Here is a 15,174-nt window from a genome sequence, read left to right on the forward strand (position 1 = left end):
TATACGACGCAACCGTGTTTCAATGGATAAATTTAATTACGTACATACATAGGTACATGTAGTCTATTTCAGGTTTGAAGCCACTCAACTTCGCCTTCGAAGTTCTGTTTATAATTTCATATTTCGATTTGGAATGTTTACTCACTCAATATCTCCCCACTAATATTTTCTGATGAAAGCACTTACTTCTATTTTACATGTAAAACGTTTATCAAAATAAATAATATTATGTGGATATGATGGACATGTGGGGTGATTTCTACATAATTTCATACCCCATAATCTATGTCAATGAAATCAAAACAAGGAAGAAAAAAGAAAACACATACAATATAAGCAAAACCACTCAGCCTTTCAATTGTATTCTTATTAGTGTAACATTTTCGTTTGTCTTGGGAAAGGAACGGGTCATCTCATATATATATATATATATATATATATATATATATATATATATATATACTGGTCAAAACGACGTGAAGAGGGTCAGAAATCAGGAAAACTCACAACATATTTTTCGTATAAAGAAAACTTTACTATGGAAAGTTATATATTTTTAGAATCCCTAGAATTAAGAAAAACTCTATGTAGATTTCGAATTAGTGCACATGACCTTCGAATTGAAAGAGGAAGATATGAATTTACAAAAACCAATTCTGGCCATAAGATTTCTTTAGAAAGAAACAAAAGAATATGTGAATTATGTAACCTTAATTGTGTTGAAGATGAATTTCATTTCCTTACTGATTGTCCATTCTATGTTGAAGAGAGAAATATGTTTTTTAATGGTATATACAAGCTCAACAAAATTTTTATCTATCTAACAAATAAGGACAAATTTACTTGGTTGATGATTAATGAAGACAAACCAGTAATTGTCAAATTGAGCGAATATTTAGTGCAAACTTTCAGAAAAAGAAGTGATGCTTTGAAACTGCAAAAATCATTATAGTTTATAATTCATATATTGGTATAATACTGATACTGTACATGTCCATCTACTTGTATATATACATGATTAGCAATTCATATATGTATGTACTTGTTTCCCCAACATGCTGCATCCACACGCAGTTTGCAGTCTATGTAACCTGTAGTTAATGTTGTAAACTTTCTTTCTTTTTTGAATTTCCTTCTTTATAAAATGTCTTACTGTTATGCCCTCTGGGCCCAAAATTGGAATAAATTTATCTTATCTTATCTTATCTATATATATATATATATATGTGTGTGTGTGTGTGTGTGTGTGTGTGTGTGTGTGTGTGTGCGTATGATATTGTGTGTGTGTGTGTGTGCGTATGATATATATAAAGCACTTAAATTAACTTTGTATACCCACTTCCGCTGCTACCCGGGGTTGGACTCGTGACTTTCGGAACCAAATCTCTAGCTGTGTAACCAGGGCGCTAGACCACCTGGGTAAATCAAAAAAACTTGTATATATATATATACAGTGGTCGATTTAAGGGGGGCGCAGCCGGTGCCCCTTACCCCCTAAAATTTTAGAATTCAAGGTAAATCGTGGTATCTTGTGTCGAAAAATGTATTAAACGATAAAAGAAGCAATAATTTCTTCCACTCCCGGAGAAATAAATGACAAAATCTTTTGATTTCATGAATTCCTTTATTGGGAGAATTTATCCCCCCCCCCAAACTCTTCAAATTAGCCTCATTTGACTAATTTCACCATATTATAAATGATAGAAAATAGTACAAATGACTTAAACAGGAGACATATTTCAAGCCCTATAAAATCTGTAAAATCCACGAGCTTCCAGGGGCTTTGCCCCGCTCCCTGGGCCCCCAACCTCGATCCGCCCTGATATGTTCACACACACACACACACACACACACACACACACACACACACATATATATATATATATATATATATATATATAAAGCACAGAAATAGCAATGAACATAACTGTCCTAAGTGAAGAAACATTTAATATAAAGAACAGAAAATTTCACTTTAGTCTTTAGTGAGTGGGTATCCAAATAAAGTGAAATTTTCTGTGCTTTATATATATATATATATATATATATATATATATATATATATATATAGGTTTGTAACTGATTGAAGCCTGTCGTATTGTTAAAGAGGCGAAGACGCGCCATCTATATGGACTTTAACAACCCAATACTTTTCTGTAGACTGTCAGTTTGCCGTCTAAATTTTGCTACTCGCTGTTTAAAGAAACACGGGAGGCGTTTTATCCAATGACGAGGCAAAACAAATATCACAAAGTGGACACAAGGTCAAATGCAAAAATGATATAAAGCACGAAAATAACCAACGACACGAACAACTAGATAAATCCCAAGGATGACCTGGGCAAATACGAATGGCACGCCATACTTATATTTATTCCTCTTAAAAGACATCTTACATAATTTGAGATATTTTCTATTTTTGATAAGATATCTAATGAATTTTACAAGATATATATCATATAATTTACAGATTATGATAAGATGTCCAATAGAATGTATACGATATCATGTAAACTATATGATATCTCACAAACTTTATTAGATATCTTATATATTTTATAAGATATCTCATAAATTATTTCATGATACCTTCTAAAGTTTATGAGATATCACGAACTTTATAAGATATCTTATATATTTTATAAGATATCTCATAAATTATTTCATGATACCTCCTAAAGTTTATGAGATATCTTATATACTATATAAGATATCTCAAATATGTCATACGATATCCTATAAAGAAAACAAATGATATCTCATATCTTTTATAAGATATCTTATAAAGGATATAAGATATTTCATAAACTTTAGAAGAAATTTTATAACTTTTGTAAGATATTTTATAAGATTTATGGGATATCTTTAAATTTTAGAGTAATGAATGCAAACACGGCGTGAACCCTAGACACACCAGACGAAATAGAATGTTTAAGGGTCAGCGGGCTTATAAACAACGGAAACACGGAATAATTGCCCTCGTAATACCCCCACCCCCAACAACGACATTTATGTCTTGAATAAAGCGTTTGGCAGAATGGTGATGGCCACATATTAATATTGCATAAATTCGCTGTTGGATGATAAAAAATTGATCCCTCACATTTGCTCAAAAGCGCGAAATAGTATATCAAATAGCAACATCGTAGGTTTTTTTTTTTTTCCCGCCCGTCATAGACGGGTCGTATTATACATGTATGGTGCAAACAGCACCAAATATCGGCCGCTAGGAGGTTTCATGCTATTTAGTACCTTGATTTATTATTATTTTCTCGTCAAACGAGAACGTTTGTTTTCAACTTCACAGCCGTACTTGTACATGTTCCATTTGCCAGAGTGCTTGGGATGGACGTTCCTCTCCCTTTAGTGGACACAATATTTTTATGGGGTTATGTGTTAATCTAGCTGCAATAATGTAGCCCTATCCAATTTTTTTTTAATTCTGACGTCTCCCTTAAAAAAAAAATCAGAGAGGGCTACATTATTGCAGCTAGTGTTAATCTATCCTTTTTATTTATCAAGGTAGTATGATGCTAATATGAAATGAATGAACTTCGTATGAAAATTGTAACCCCCCCCCCCAAAAAAAAAAAACGACGCCAATATTTTAAACAGGTATGACAGGTTTTGAAAACTGGGCAGAAGTCTGTAAACCGACTTTTTGCGATTAATGAACGCTACACAGATTGCAAGACATCTATACAAGGTGCAAAGAAACCACAATGATTTGTTTGCATTTAATTAAGCCGGCCTCGTGTGACATCACAGGTTTTTGCAAAATTTAATTGATTAAACTCTGTACATGATAGAAATGCATCTTTTTGTTGGACATAAACAAGTTTGTAAATTTAAAATGTCGAGATCCCGTCTGACGGAAATATGTCCGGCGTCGTTCACCTTTTTCATCGTCTTCTCCAGAGACACTTGACCAATTTCAATCAAACTAAATAGGTATACCTGCGTGAAGGAGGTTCAAATGAAGGGGCATGCGCTTTTCAAAGGGGAGATAATCAAGATAAAGGCAAAATAAATAGGATGGGTCATTTAAAAGAACCGACGAGAAACGAGACTTACAGCCCCTATAGTGTAGACCAAGTTGTTCAAACCACGACTCCTGTGTGTGAGGAGGGGGCAACAATGGGGGATCAAAGTTTTACCTGGGTATATATACATGTATTAGAAAAATCCTTTCGGCAAGAACATCAGGGCCATGAATTTTATAAGTAATTGTTCCTATATCGATTAAAATCTTATTAATAGAAAATTTCAGATGACAGATGGAGTTGGTAAGTTTTAATATGATATAACGAAGAGCAGGGCCGTAAATTACATGGAGGCGGAGGAGGCAGCTGCCTCCTCCAACTTTTGAGCCAAAAAAAAATTAAAATTTAAAGTTCATTAGAATTTATGTTGTTTCCAATAACTAAGAACATGATACCTCCCTTAAAAAGCATTCCAAATCTTTCTTTTAGAATGAGTTAGTCAAGTAACATCTTAGAAGGCCCTAGAATCAAGGATTTTGCACGAAACGTGTTCAGTGTGCACAAAATGTGCTCAGCGTCCCCCAGACCCCCGCCTCCTCCAAATTGAAGGTTAATTTACGGCCCTGGAAGAGGTGTGTTAATATAAACGTACTAGTGTGTTTGCTACAATGTCAGCAGACACGTAGAATCGGGGTTGGGGGTTGTCCCTCTTTTTGACGTAAATTTCCCGTTAGTATCACATGCAAAGAAAGTTATTTTCACATGCGCAATAAGATATATTGGCTGACTGCCCCCCCCCCCTTTTTTTTTTGTAGCAGTATTAAATGGTAAGAATGTAACGTTACATTTGTACCGAAAATTGCACTTGACCCCCCCCCCCCCCTTCAAATTTAGATTTTGAAATAAAACAGGAACTATCATTATATATATATATATATTACTTGAAGAATTTGAGGCGATTGTGAAGTAAACTTCTTATCCGGCTTCTTCCCATGAAAACGATGCTACACATCTGGTCAGAAAAATATCTGCTCTAATCGAAACACAGAACTTAAGGTCTCGATTGCCTGGATACATAACTTGAATGAACTTAATCAATACATAGTCTGGATAGATTTGATACATCGCCTGGATACTAGAGGATAGATTTGATACATGGCCTGGATACCAGAGGATAGATTTGACAATAGCCTGGATAGATTTGATACATAGCCTGGGCAACCTTGATAGTCTTTGATTCATTGTCTGAATAGACTTGACACATCATCTGTATAGATGATAATAGCCTGGATAGATTTGATATATAGCCTGGATATATTTGATACATAGCCTGGGTAACCTTGATAGTCTTTGACTCATTCTCTGGATAGCCTTGATACACAGTCTGAATAGACTCGACACATCGCCTGGATAGCCTTGATATATCGGCTGGATAGACTTGACACATCACCTGGATGGCATTGATAACAGCCCTGATACACATCCTGGATAGCTACCTAGCCTTAAAGGGTATCGAGGCAACGAGAAGGTCCATCTTAGACCACAGGCACCAGAAGTGTGGATAGCTTGTATAGATCTTATGTACAATACATACCCCCCTCCCCTTTCCCGAATGAAATTATTTTATACAGAACCAAAAATGGATCCAAAATATGTTATAATTTCCCCACCGATCACCCTCATAAGTCGTTCTGGATAGTCAGTTTGTACCTCCTGTAAGCTTTAGAGGTGACCATTTGTGAGACACTAATTTACATATATTACCTAAGGTTCAATTATCAATGTATGGCAACAGAGAAATCCATAGCAATAGGTCACATGGGAGACTCGGATGACCTAATAACTATAAACAGAGAAATCCATAGCAATAGGTCACATGGGAGACTCGGATGACCTAATAACTATAAACAGAGAAATCCATAGCAATAGGTCACATGGGAGACTCGGATGACCTAATAACTATAAAACTGAAATATATGTACTTCTACCATATCTTTTATTTCTATTAGGTTTTCTAATTACATGTATAAAAAAAAAAAAAAAAAATATGGAGATATTGAATTTCTGATTTGCATATTCATGTAAATTAGAAATTTGATAAACCATAAAAAAAAAATAAAAATAAAATCATCATTTCAATAATTTCAAGATGCTTTACATTACATATCATCCCATTCAGAAATTTTGAAAACCCAAATCATTTGCAGATTTCATGAAATTCAGTTGTTGTAAACCAATCATTGTTAAGTAACTGAAATAATTGACCAATCACAGATTAATACATATAGTAGCACCTCCCAAATTACGCTAATTAGATACAAAAATATCACAGTTGTCATTATAATGTCTCTATATATACAAAAGGGAGATGAAACAAAACAAATTATGCATCAATTATACATAAAAATTGTAATAATAAAGTTAATAAATAAATAAATAATGTTGCTGGAACAAAATCATTATAATTTTTATATTATCACAATAGGTAGATTAACAATGTAATTTTGATTTGAGAATTGTGAAAATATGTCGGTGAAAATATCTACATGTATCTAATGAAAACAGTCAAAATGGTTGTGACTGAAACAAGTACATAAAAATATCTTAAGACTGAATAACCTAAATATATATCAGAATGTAAAAATCCCAAAACCAGGAGGACGGAATTTTCAATTTGAGTTCATGTATATGTTAAGAAAATAATAAAGTAAAATACTCTAAAATGGAGAACATAAAACACCGTACATTTACAAAATCACAATAAAAGTTTCATATTATGCCACTTCACGAGTATCCTACATAGGGAATTATGCTGGAATATCACATGGTACAAAAATCATTACATAATCGTTATAGTCAAATTCACATCAAATTTACATACATATAAATGCCTTAGCAAACCAAAATCTAATCAAATGTAATTTGCTTGAATTTTGAAAGAATTTTTGTATATCTTGAGCATTTTCTTAAATATGAATATTAATTTCAAAACTGTCTTATTCAAAACTTTCATTTACCCTTTGATAATACCTGTTACTCAAAATCACAGTAAGACTTGCAGGCATACATACAACACTACAGGCACTTAGTATAAGATGCACACTTAATCTATAGCACTTCTAAACACTTTGCTTGCTTGTTAAACATACTGTCGTAGTCGTTACAGAAAATTAAGAATAATACTCATCTCTTACCGGTAACTTTGGTTTCTTTACATGATATGATAACAGAGATAAATAATATTCACACTCTATAAATGGAAAGTATCCTTTTTTTCTATTGTATAAAACTGTTGTACAAAAACTATCTTCAATAAAATAACATCCATGTTAATCCAAATAAAAATAAATAAAAAATGGTTTCATTCTACCTAATAAAACAATGTTTTTAAACAAAATCAATTTATTTTAAAAATCCTAAGGTTTATTTAAACAAGACTTAGTTAATGTTCTACCACATATTCCTTCCCATAAACCACTTCTACTTCATCATCAGACCCGCGGTCTCTGCGGCTGCTGCGGCTACGCCTCTCACTGTTGTGAACAGCATACCGCCCACTGCCATGGCGACTGGGGGCCTCACGATACACTACACCGTTGTAAGCGCGGAGATCTCCATCATCCTGGATGACATCACCACTGGAGTAACGCTCTTCTGTGATGTAATTCTCTTCAAACCTCCTCTTTGTGCTTGGACTCCGCCTTTCAATTATCTGTATATGACCAAAAACATTGTAAGGAAAGAATAAATATACTCAGTCTTAGTGAGCTACAAAACTGATATGCAATTTATCTAGATTAAGACTACAAAGATTTAATCATCCAATATTTCCCCCAATGACCCATATTCATTTCCCTTCTGCATCACAGAATATTCCTGTGTATAGTGTGTTCAAGTACTACCATATGCAGTATTTCTGAACATTATTACTGTACCATTTCCTGATCGTCTTCATGCCTGTGTCGTCGAGGACTTCTAGATGAGCTCCTTCTAGTCTCAATGATCTAGTACAACAGAAAAACATCCAAAATTATTTTTCTCTCAGAAGTATGGAGTATATTTCTGAAAATTGAATTCCAAAATTCAAATTTGCAAACATCTACATCTACTCACACACCAAACAATTCTTACTACAAAAGCACATTTTTACTGCGGATTAAGGAGAAACTGAGACACAACACTACACCACTGTTTTTATTTCGTTAAAGAAATAAGTTCATTCTTAGCAATTATCCATGATAGATGTTTTGTTATCGATAACTCGTACAGAATATTTAGTAAGTTTATGCAAATGATGACATTTACAAAAAAAAAAATCCTCTTCTCTCTATTGAAGAAAAATATTATTTGCCAAATAAGTTATGTTATAAGCATGGTACAACAATTTAAAAAATACTTAAATTTGTGAGATAATATATTAGGAAAATCTAATCCATTAAAGCTAAAAATTTCAAAATTAAGTAAATTCAGCAGAAGCAAGGCAAACAATTAAACTATTAATTAAGTCTTGTTTAATTTCTGTTTACCCTTTCATCATCATAGTAACCATGTCTTCGCTGTCCTGGAGAATAGCCCTAGAAACATCATCAAAAACAGAATTTCTGACTGCTATAGACGGAGTATGTACATGTAGTCTAAAAGTTGGAACTATCGCACTTTCTCATTGATTTTGGTTAAGGATCAGATAAACACCCAATAGAAAGGAACATCTAATACTGATATAATACATTGTTCCATATACCCATATAAGTGGAATTTTTAGCGAGACTCATGCAAATTTAGCGATTTTTCCTAAAAAATTGGTATATATATTTAGCGAGAGCTAATTTTAGCAAATTTATAATTCCAAGAAAGATAACTTTTCTCTATGAAATGGAATAAATTGTTAACAATATTCAATTTCAGCAATCTCAGCACCCTTGCTAATACATGTAATGCAAACATTAAATCCTTGCTAAAGATTCTGCTTATACGATAATCACACCACACTGCTGTTTTACATGGAATGTAGCAAATTATTTGTATATTCCTTCCACACTTTAAAAGTATTGGTCATAGGTTAGTCAGGATGTTTGCTATGTGCAATTGAATGCTGTATACCATATGATCTGTAAACCAGTGAAACATGAGTGAAAGTGAACATAGTGCTTTGATGTTACAAAATTTCAGGAATACTAAGACAAGGAGTCAATTATTAATTTGAACAAGTCCCACTGTTCAAAATATATCCAGTCAATGAAATAGAATCATTCCAGGATTAAAAGTTAACTTCTGCAAGCAGAGTGTCAGAATGTACTCGTTTATCTGCATGGATCTGCAAATACATTGTCAACCAAATTAAATGGGGTGGACTTTTCTGACATTTTTGACAGTCATTGTAATCAGTGGGTTACTGGTTAAAGGCGATGACGGTGATCCTGAAATGATTCTATTTTCATGAACAACACTTTTCTATGAGCCTTGTCAAATTCAGAATTTATGGAGATTGATACATTCACCTCCTGTAAAAAAAAAAAAAAAAAAAAAAAGAAAGAGTTGTCTGATAGAAAGAGCTTGTTAGTGGAATCACTATGAAAACTATGATTGAATCACATGTATTATGAATTTTATATACCACTGGTTCTTCAATTTCTTGTCTGTATGCACGAGTTGGACTTGAGCTTCGAATCACCCGTTCAACAACCTAATGTATTTATAGATAATTACATCAGATGTTGCACTTTCATTTCATCCTTTCAGTTTATAAGTGCTGTATTTTTCTTTAAGTTTATACTGTTTCAATTTTACAATTCAAAAATAGTTTAAAAGGTAAATAATTTTTACATTAATTCAGCTAGTTGTATGGAAGTGAAAAATTGCATTTAAGATATTTTTCTACTATTGTATACACAGAAAGCAATGAGCATCAACAAAGAACAAAATTTGTTTCATATAACTACATGCATTTTAAATAATGTACAGATTGTATGAAACAAAGCTGAAAATGGAAAACTCGATAAAAATAAAAACCCAACACCAGTTATTTAGGAGGGATACAATTATACAACGATGAAGATAGAGGTGTACAGAAGGACAGTATACCGTAGGTTCCTCAGTCTCTGTGCGAATTATGCGAGTAGGGCTCGCACTGCGACTTCGTATCACTCGTTCTACCACCTAGTTTTGTACGAAAAGTGTTGATGTTAAGTTCCTTGAAAATTACACTAGATTTCTAAGCCTGTTATCATGAAAGATCGTTACCATCTGTTTATGTACAACATTAGTGGAAAGTAAATTTGAATTAATGTTACTCTACAGTCTACATTATCCAAAATAAAATAAAATGATTGATCGACTGGCGACGTACTTCTGATATCTTTCTAAAAAGAATATTTTTTAAAGATTCAATAATAGCACAAGAGGTGATGTGTAGACAGACAAACACAAAGAGTGGAGACAAAGTTCCCTAAGCTACCTCGAAATGTCTACTGTCAGTCTACACAATAATTACCATTTCACTGCCCTCCTCAGTTACATAACGAGTGGGGCTCGCTGAACGTACTACCTCCTGAAAATCATTACAGTCTTGTAGAGCTCTTTGTTGAGAATCAATACAATTTTAGATATTTCTTACCCATAATATTTTATGTTACACTCTCTCTTGAAATATCATTCTCTTATAACGAATCTAACATGTTGATTAAGTAGAATTGTTAAAATAATGGTTATATAAGGGCTGAAGATAGCAAGAAGGGCTGAATTTACTGGTGTGAGTGAAAGGACTTTCAGAAAGACATATTCTACTTTCTTGAACAGACCTGTTTATATGGTACTAGTGTTAAGGTAGTAAATTTGAAACAAACAAGAAGCTCTTTGCCACAACACTCACTATTTCAGCCTTACTTTTTTTATATAGAGAGACAAATCTGATAGTATTTCTTCACATCTACTGTGGTGCTAACTTGACAAAATAAACAAACTCTACATGAAATCTACCCCAAAAGGAAGCTTTCATGTAAACTTTGTAATTCTTGGAGAGTTGTAAACGAAAAAATTATCAATAATGGCCCCACCTTGTTTTTATCATTTCTGATTGTCTACCATGGAGATGGTATGGCCCTTAATTTGAACTTTGGAATTTGAATTTTGAACTTTTAACAACAATATTTGGCTGTCTTTGGTCAATCCAATGCTTCTGCTTACAGACATACACATGTATATACATATGCTAGACAAACTTCGATTAAAAGAGCTTACCAAGAGCCTTAGGGTTAGGCATATCATTATCTGACAAAAACTAAGCCACATTCCTTAAGTTCTTTCAATGTTGGTCTTTACTCAGTTTTAATGGATCTCGCATTGTTTTCAAACAGGTCTGCTTTAATTTCTATCTATGATAATTACCACTTCCTCCACAGGTTCCTGTATAATACGGACGGGGCTAGCAGGCCGTACAGTCTCTATAACCTGTTATTGTAAAATCAAGGACACTGTATCTCAGCATCAAGACTTCTACTGAACTCAACAAATCTACTGTCTAAGATTGCTAACTTGCTTTTTGAAAGAATAAACTTAATCATTTGTTTCTGAAAAAGGAGTGTTGATAATTTTTTTCACAAACTTAGTGCTGAAAACATTTGTATTTTAGTAAGCTTCACTATTCACCTAATATAAAATATCAGCACATCAAATTGTTACAGTATTAGAAATAACACAAAAATCACCACATCAATCACAGCTAAAATAAATTAGAACTGAGAAAATTCTTAAAATTCTTATCGTGAATACTAAAGGAGAATTCAATCACTTGCAAAGAAAATTTTTTCCCAACTTATACCAGAAAAATAAAATTGCCAACCCTCAGTGAGGGGAGCTAACTCACCACTTCCTCTCCCTCATCATGGTGCCTTCTGTGGTGGTGCTTCTTCTTCTTCCTTCTCTTCTTGCGCTTCTTCTCCACATCTTCATAAGTGTAGGATATAGCTGGCAGGCGGTGTGGCCGAGGAGACTCCGTCCTAAATAAACCCAAGACATTCAATATTGGATTTGATTCAAAGCAATAGAAGTTACTGGCATTATCAGCGTTCACTTACATCAGGTGAGTGGCAACAGGAGGCACAGTTTCATAACGCACAATCTCATAATCATTCTCCTTTCTGTAACACACAGGAAAAGTCTCATTAATTACTGAAAACTCTTAAATTGCATTCAATACTGAATTGAATTTTCTGTCTTGGAACATCCATGTAAGATCTAACCTGTATCCGCCATTTTGTACACGTATGTCAACATCTTTCCTGGATACAGCTGATGGTTGTCTAAAACAGAGAAAAACCATACACATCAGTTTTACATATACCCTTGAAATTAAACAATTTCTCTGAAAAAGAATTTGTTATGTTTTGATTTGATTAATTAATTATTATCAAGGAAATATATTAATATGCACCCAATTAACATGCAGTAAAAGAAATGGTACTCAAAATTTCTGTTGCCCAAATTCTTTTATTTTCATTTACTTGTTTAATACTTTATCAGCGAGTTAATTTGTACATTTACATGGTCACTATGTCATTCCTATAATGATGTATATATAGCATGCAGTATGATGTACATGTGCTTTTGTCAGGGGAACTGCAAACACATAAGGCTATTAATTTACATGTGCATTAACTGCCTGAGAGAGAACTTTTTGCATATGCATTCTTGAGTGTACCAGGTGTTTTGCATTGTACTTCATAGCAAAACATACTGGCATTAAAGAAACTAGTCTCATGCACCAACTGCACACAAGATTTACTCCATGATTTGTGACAACAGAGGAAAAACCATGTGAATTTCGATTTCAATAATTTTTAATGAATTAAAAAAAAACATCAATTTTATTCATGATCATCATTTCATCAGTATACTTTTTAATTGCATAATCTGTTTATAGGTTAATTTCATTAAAATGCTCTACTAAGAGGGGTCACACCAACACAGTCACAGAGGTAAATGCAAACACATAGATATTTTAGTTACACACAGTACCATGTTTAATCACCACACAATAACCCAGTATGTACTGCAGTCCTGTATACTGATTAATTCAGCAAATTAAGAAAATAAGCTCTTTTTAAAAAACACACACCAAAACTTTTTTGGGGTAAAAAATAAGCACCATTTCACTTCATTCTTATTGCCTCAGGAGACACAGCAGAAACAAGTTTTTATGAGCCGCTTTTTATGCATCAAAGCACTGAAGAATGACAAATGCTATTTTGGATTACATGCACACTTTTGTAACATATATACGGGGTAAGCTTACCGATACTGGTTAGCTCGGGCAGGATAAGAGCGGTAAGAACCAGGCCTAGCTGGTTCCCTGTAACTGAACAGTCACATGGAATCATTGTCAAAGTTAGTAAAGAATGTGAAGGTCATGAAAATTGAAGTGTCATGCTCGACAATGACATGTTTAACAGTGTAAAAGCAAGAAAAAGATGTGAATTTCACAATCAGTACATCACCTTTGTCTGTCTTTCTGCTAGACATTTGTGCATAAGGGGGGTCTAGGTGAATTAAATCTGATTTGTTACGCATTGACAACGACCCCTGTGATATCTATACCTTTTGCCTTTGATGGACTCTTCGTGGAAGCGCGGTATGATGACCTCTTTCTGGGTTTCTTTGTACACTTCCTTCTCTTTAACTGGTTCCACACGCCCTTTGACATCTTGTTTCTTGCCACAAATTGCTCCACACACACCTAGAAATGAATTTGTATTCATCTAATGCTGTATGCATACAAGTTGCTCCAGAGTCTGCTGGTACATGTGTAAGACTCTCTTTAAGAGAGGTACAGTACAACAAAGCTATAATGAACATGCTAATAATGAATTACGGGTTACTCATTCCACATACAGATAAAAACAACAAAATTAATATTATGTCTATTATGAACCAAAGTAGGATATTCCAGCTATAATGGTGTTTCTCTGTACTTAGAAAGCCATTCCCTTGATATGAGTGTCAATGCAATGTACATGGCAAATATTCAATAACAAAAATATTTTTTAAATGCCTTTGCTGTATGTACGTTCAGGACAATTGACTTACCGTGAGTAAGACAGCAGATGATGATGATGATGATAAGGAGGATCAGAAGAAGTAAGGCCAGAATAATGGCAGCGATTTCTCCCGTGGAGAGCCCTGAACTAGCTGTGGAAGCTCCCGTACTACCGGCAGCTGTAAAAGTACGACCAGATGTACATGTAAAAAAAACCAGTCAAATACCTGTAAAAATTTATTAAGGATGTCATCCATCATTTACACTTTTAGTCTATGAAAATGAAAGAACAGATTTCATATTAATTACAACTGAAAGAAAAACCTTTTTTTCTTTGAAGAATTGACATTTTTTTAGCATTTGCTAAATATGAAATCCAGTACATCTTAAAAAAACTTCTGAGTTAAATCAAACAATGTTGTGAAAAGCACACACTCTTGCGTCTAACTAATGGTATTAGTTAAAGCATTAATGCTTAAGCTTTTATAAATGTGTACATTTAAACAATGATCATGGTTATGAGAAGGGAGTTGATTTTTTCATATGACTATTGATGTAAGGAAGGGGATTCTGGGACAGTCTATTGACGTGACACAAGTAAAAATGGAGAACAGTTAATATGAATACACCAATACAGGTGACATACTGAACAAGTATTAATAACAGTATCACTTTTCTGTCGGTCTGCTGGAATTCAATATATTTCTGAATATTATTCTTTGATTGTTAACGATCAAAACCATTTATAAACTTGGTGATAATTTGAGAGTATACCCTGAGAGAGAATGAATTCCATGTTTCGAGATCCCTGACTATTGGTGGCCCTACAAGTGTACAGCCCAAGAAGTGTGGAACTGGTGACACTGAAAGAGTACTGCTTCTGAGAGCCCACCAGAGAACTGCTGCGGTACCACTGGTAACTTGCAGAGGGGTTGGCATCTACTTCACACACCAAGGTCACAGTAGAACCCACACTGACTGAGAGGGACTTCTGGGAATCTGTCCTGGCATCAACAGGCGAATCTGTTAAAGTATAAGCTAATGGTAAAATTACATGTACTTCTGCTCAATAAATCTGGAAATATAACAACAAATATTAAAATTACATGTACTTTTTCTGCTCAAATCTGAAAAGTGATTTAGAACATTGTTTGAAATTTA

The 15,174-nt window shown here is 33.8% G+C and overlaps 1 protein-coding gene across 3 annotated transcripts in view; it reads right to left on the reverse strand.

Annotated features, from left to right (window-relative positions):
• Nucleotides 1-5,962: 5,962 nt before the first annotated feature.
• The window catches only part of LOC125682217 (hemicentin-1-like), a 58,552-nt gene continuing 49,340 nt past the window's right edge, over nt 5,963-15,174 (reverse strand). For all 3 annotated transcript variants that reach the window (XM_056153777.1, XM_048922669.2, XM_056153778.1), the window contains 14 exons: nt 14,788-15,036; nt 14,064-14,192; nt 13,575-13,713; nt 13,273-13,335; nt 12,221-12,280; nt 12,056-12,118; nt 11,845-11,977; nt 11,367-11,429; nt 10,474-10,530; nt 10,065-10,139; nt 9,598-9,666; nt 8,510-8,557; nt 7,919-7,987; nt 5,963-7,695 (listed from right to left, as the gene is read on the reverse strand). In XM_056153777.1, the coding sequence (XP_056009752.1) occupies nt 7,426-7,695; nt 7,919-7,987; nt 8,510-8,557; nt 9,598-9,666; nt 10,065-10,139; nt 10,474-10,530; nt 11,367-11,429; nt 11,845-11,977; nt 12,056-12,118; nt 12,221-12,280; nt 13,273-13,335; nt 13,575-13,713; nt 14,064-14,192; nt 14,788-15,036 (1,487 nt within the window). In that variant the 3' untranslated portion in view covers nt 5,963-7,425. The remainder of the gene's footprint in view (nt 7,696-7,918; nt 7,988-8,509; nt 8,558-9,597; nt 9,667-10,064; nt 10,140-10,473; nt 10,531-11,366; nt 11,430-11,844; nt 11,978-12,055; nt 12,119-12,220; nt 12,281-13,272; nt 13,336-13,574; nt 13,714-14,063; nt 14,193-14,787; nt 15,037-15,174) is intronic.

This window comes from Ostrea edulis, chromosome 2 (assembly GCF_947568905.1).
Source record: "Ostrea edulis chromosome 2, xbOstEdul1.1, whole genome shotgun sequence".
NCBI lineage: Eukaryota > Metazoa > Mollusca > Bivalvia > Ostreida > Ostreidae > Ostrea > Ostrea edulis.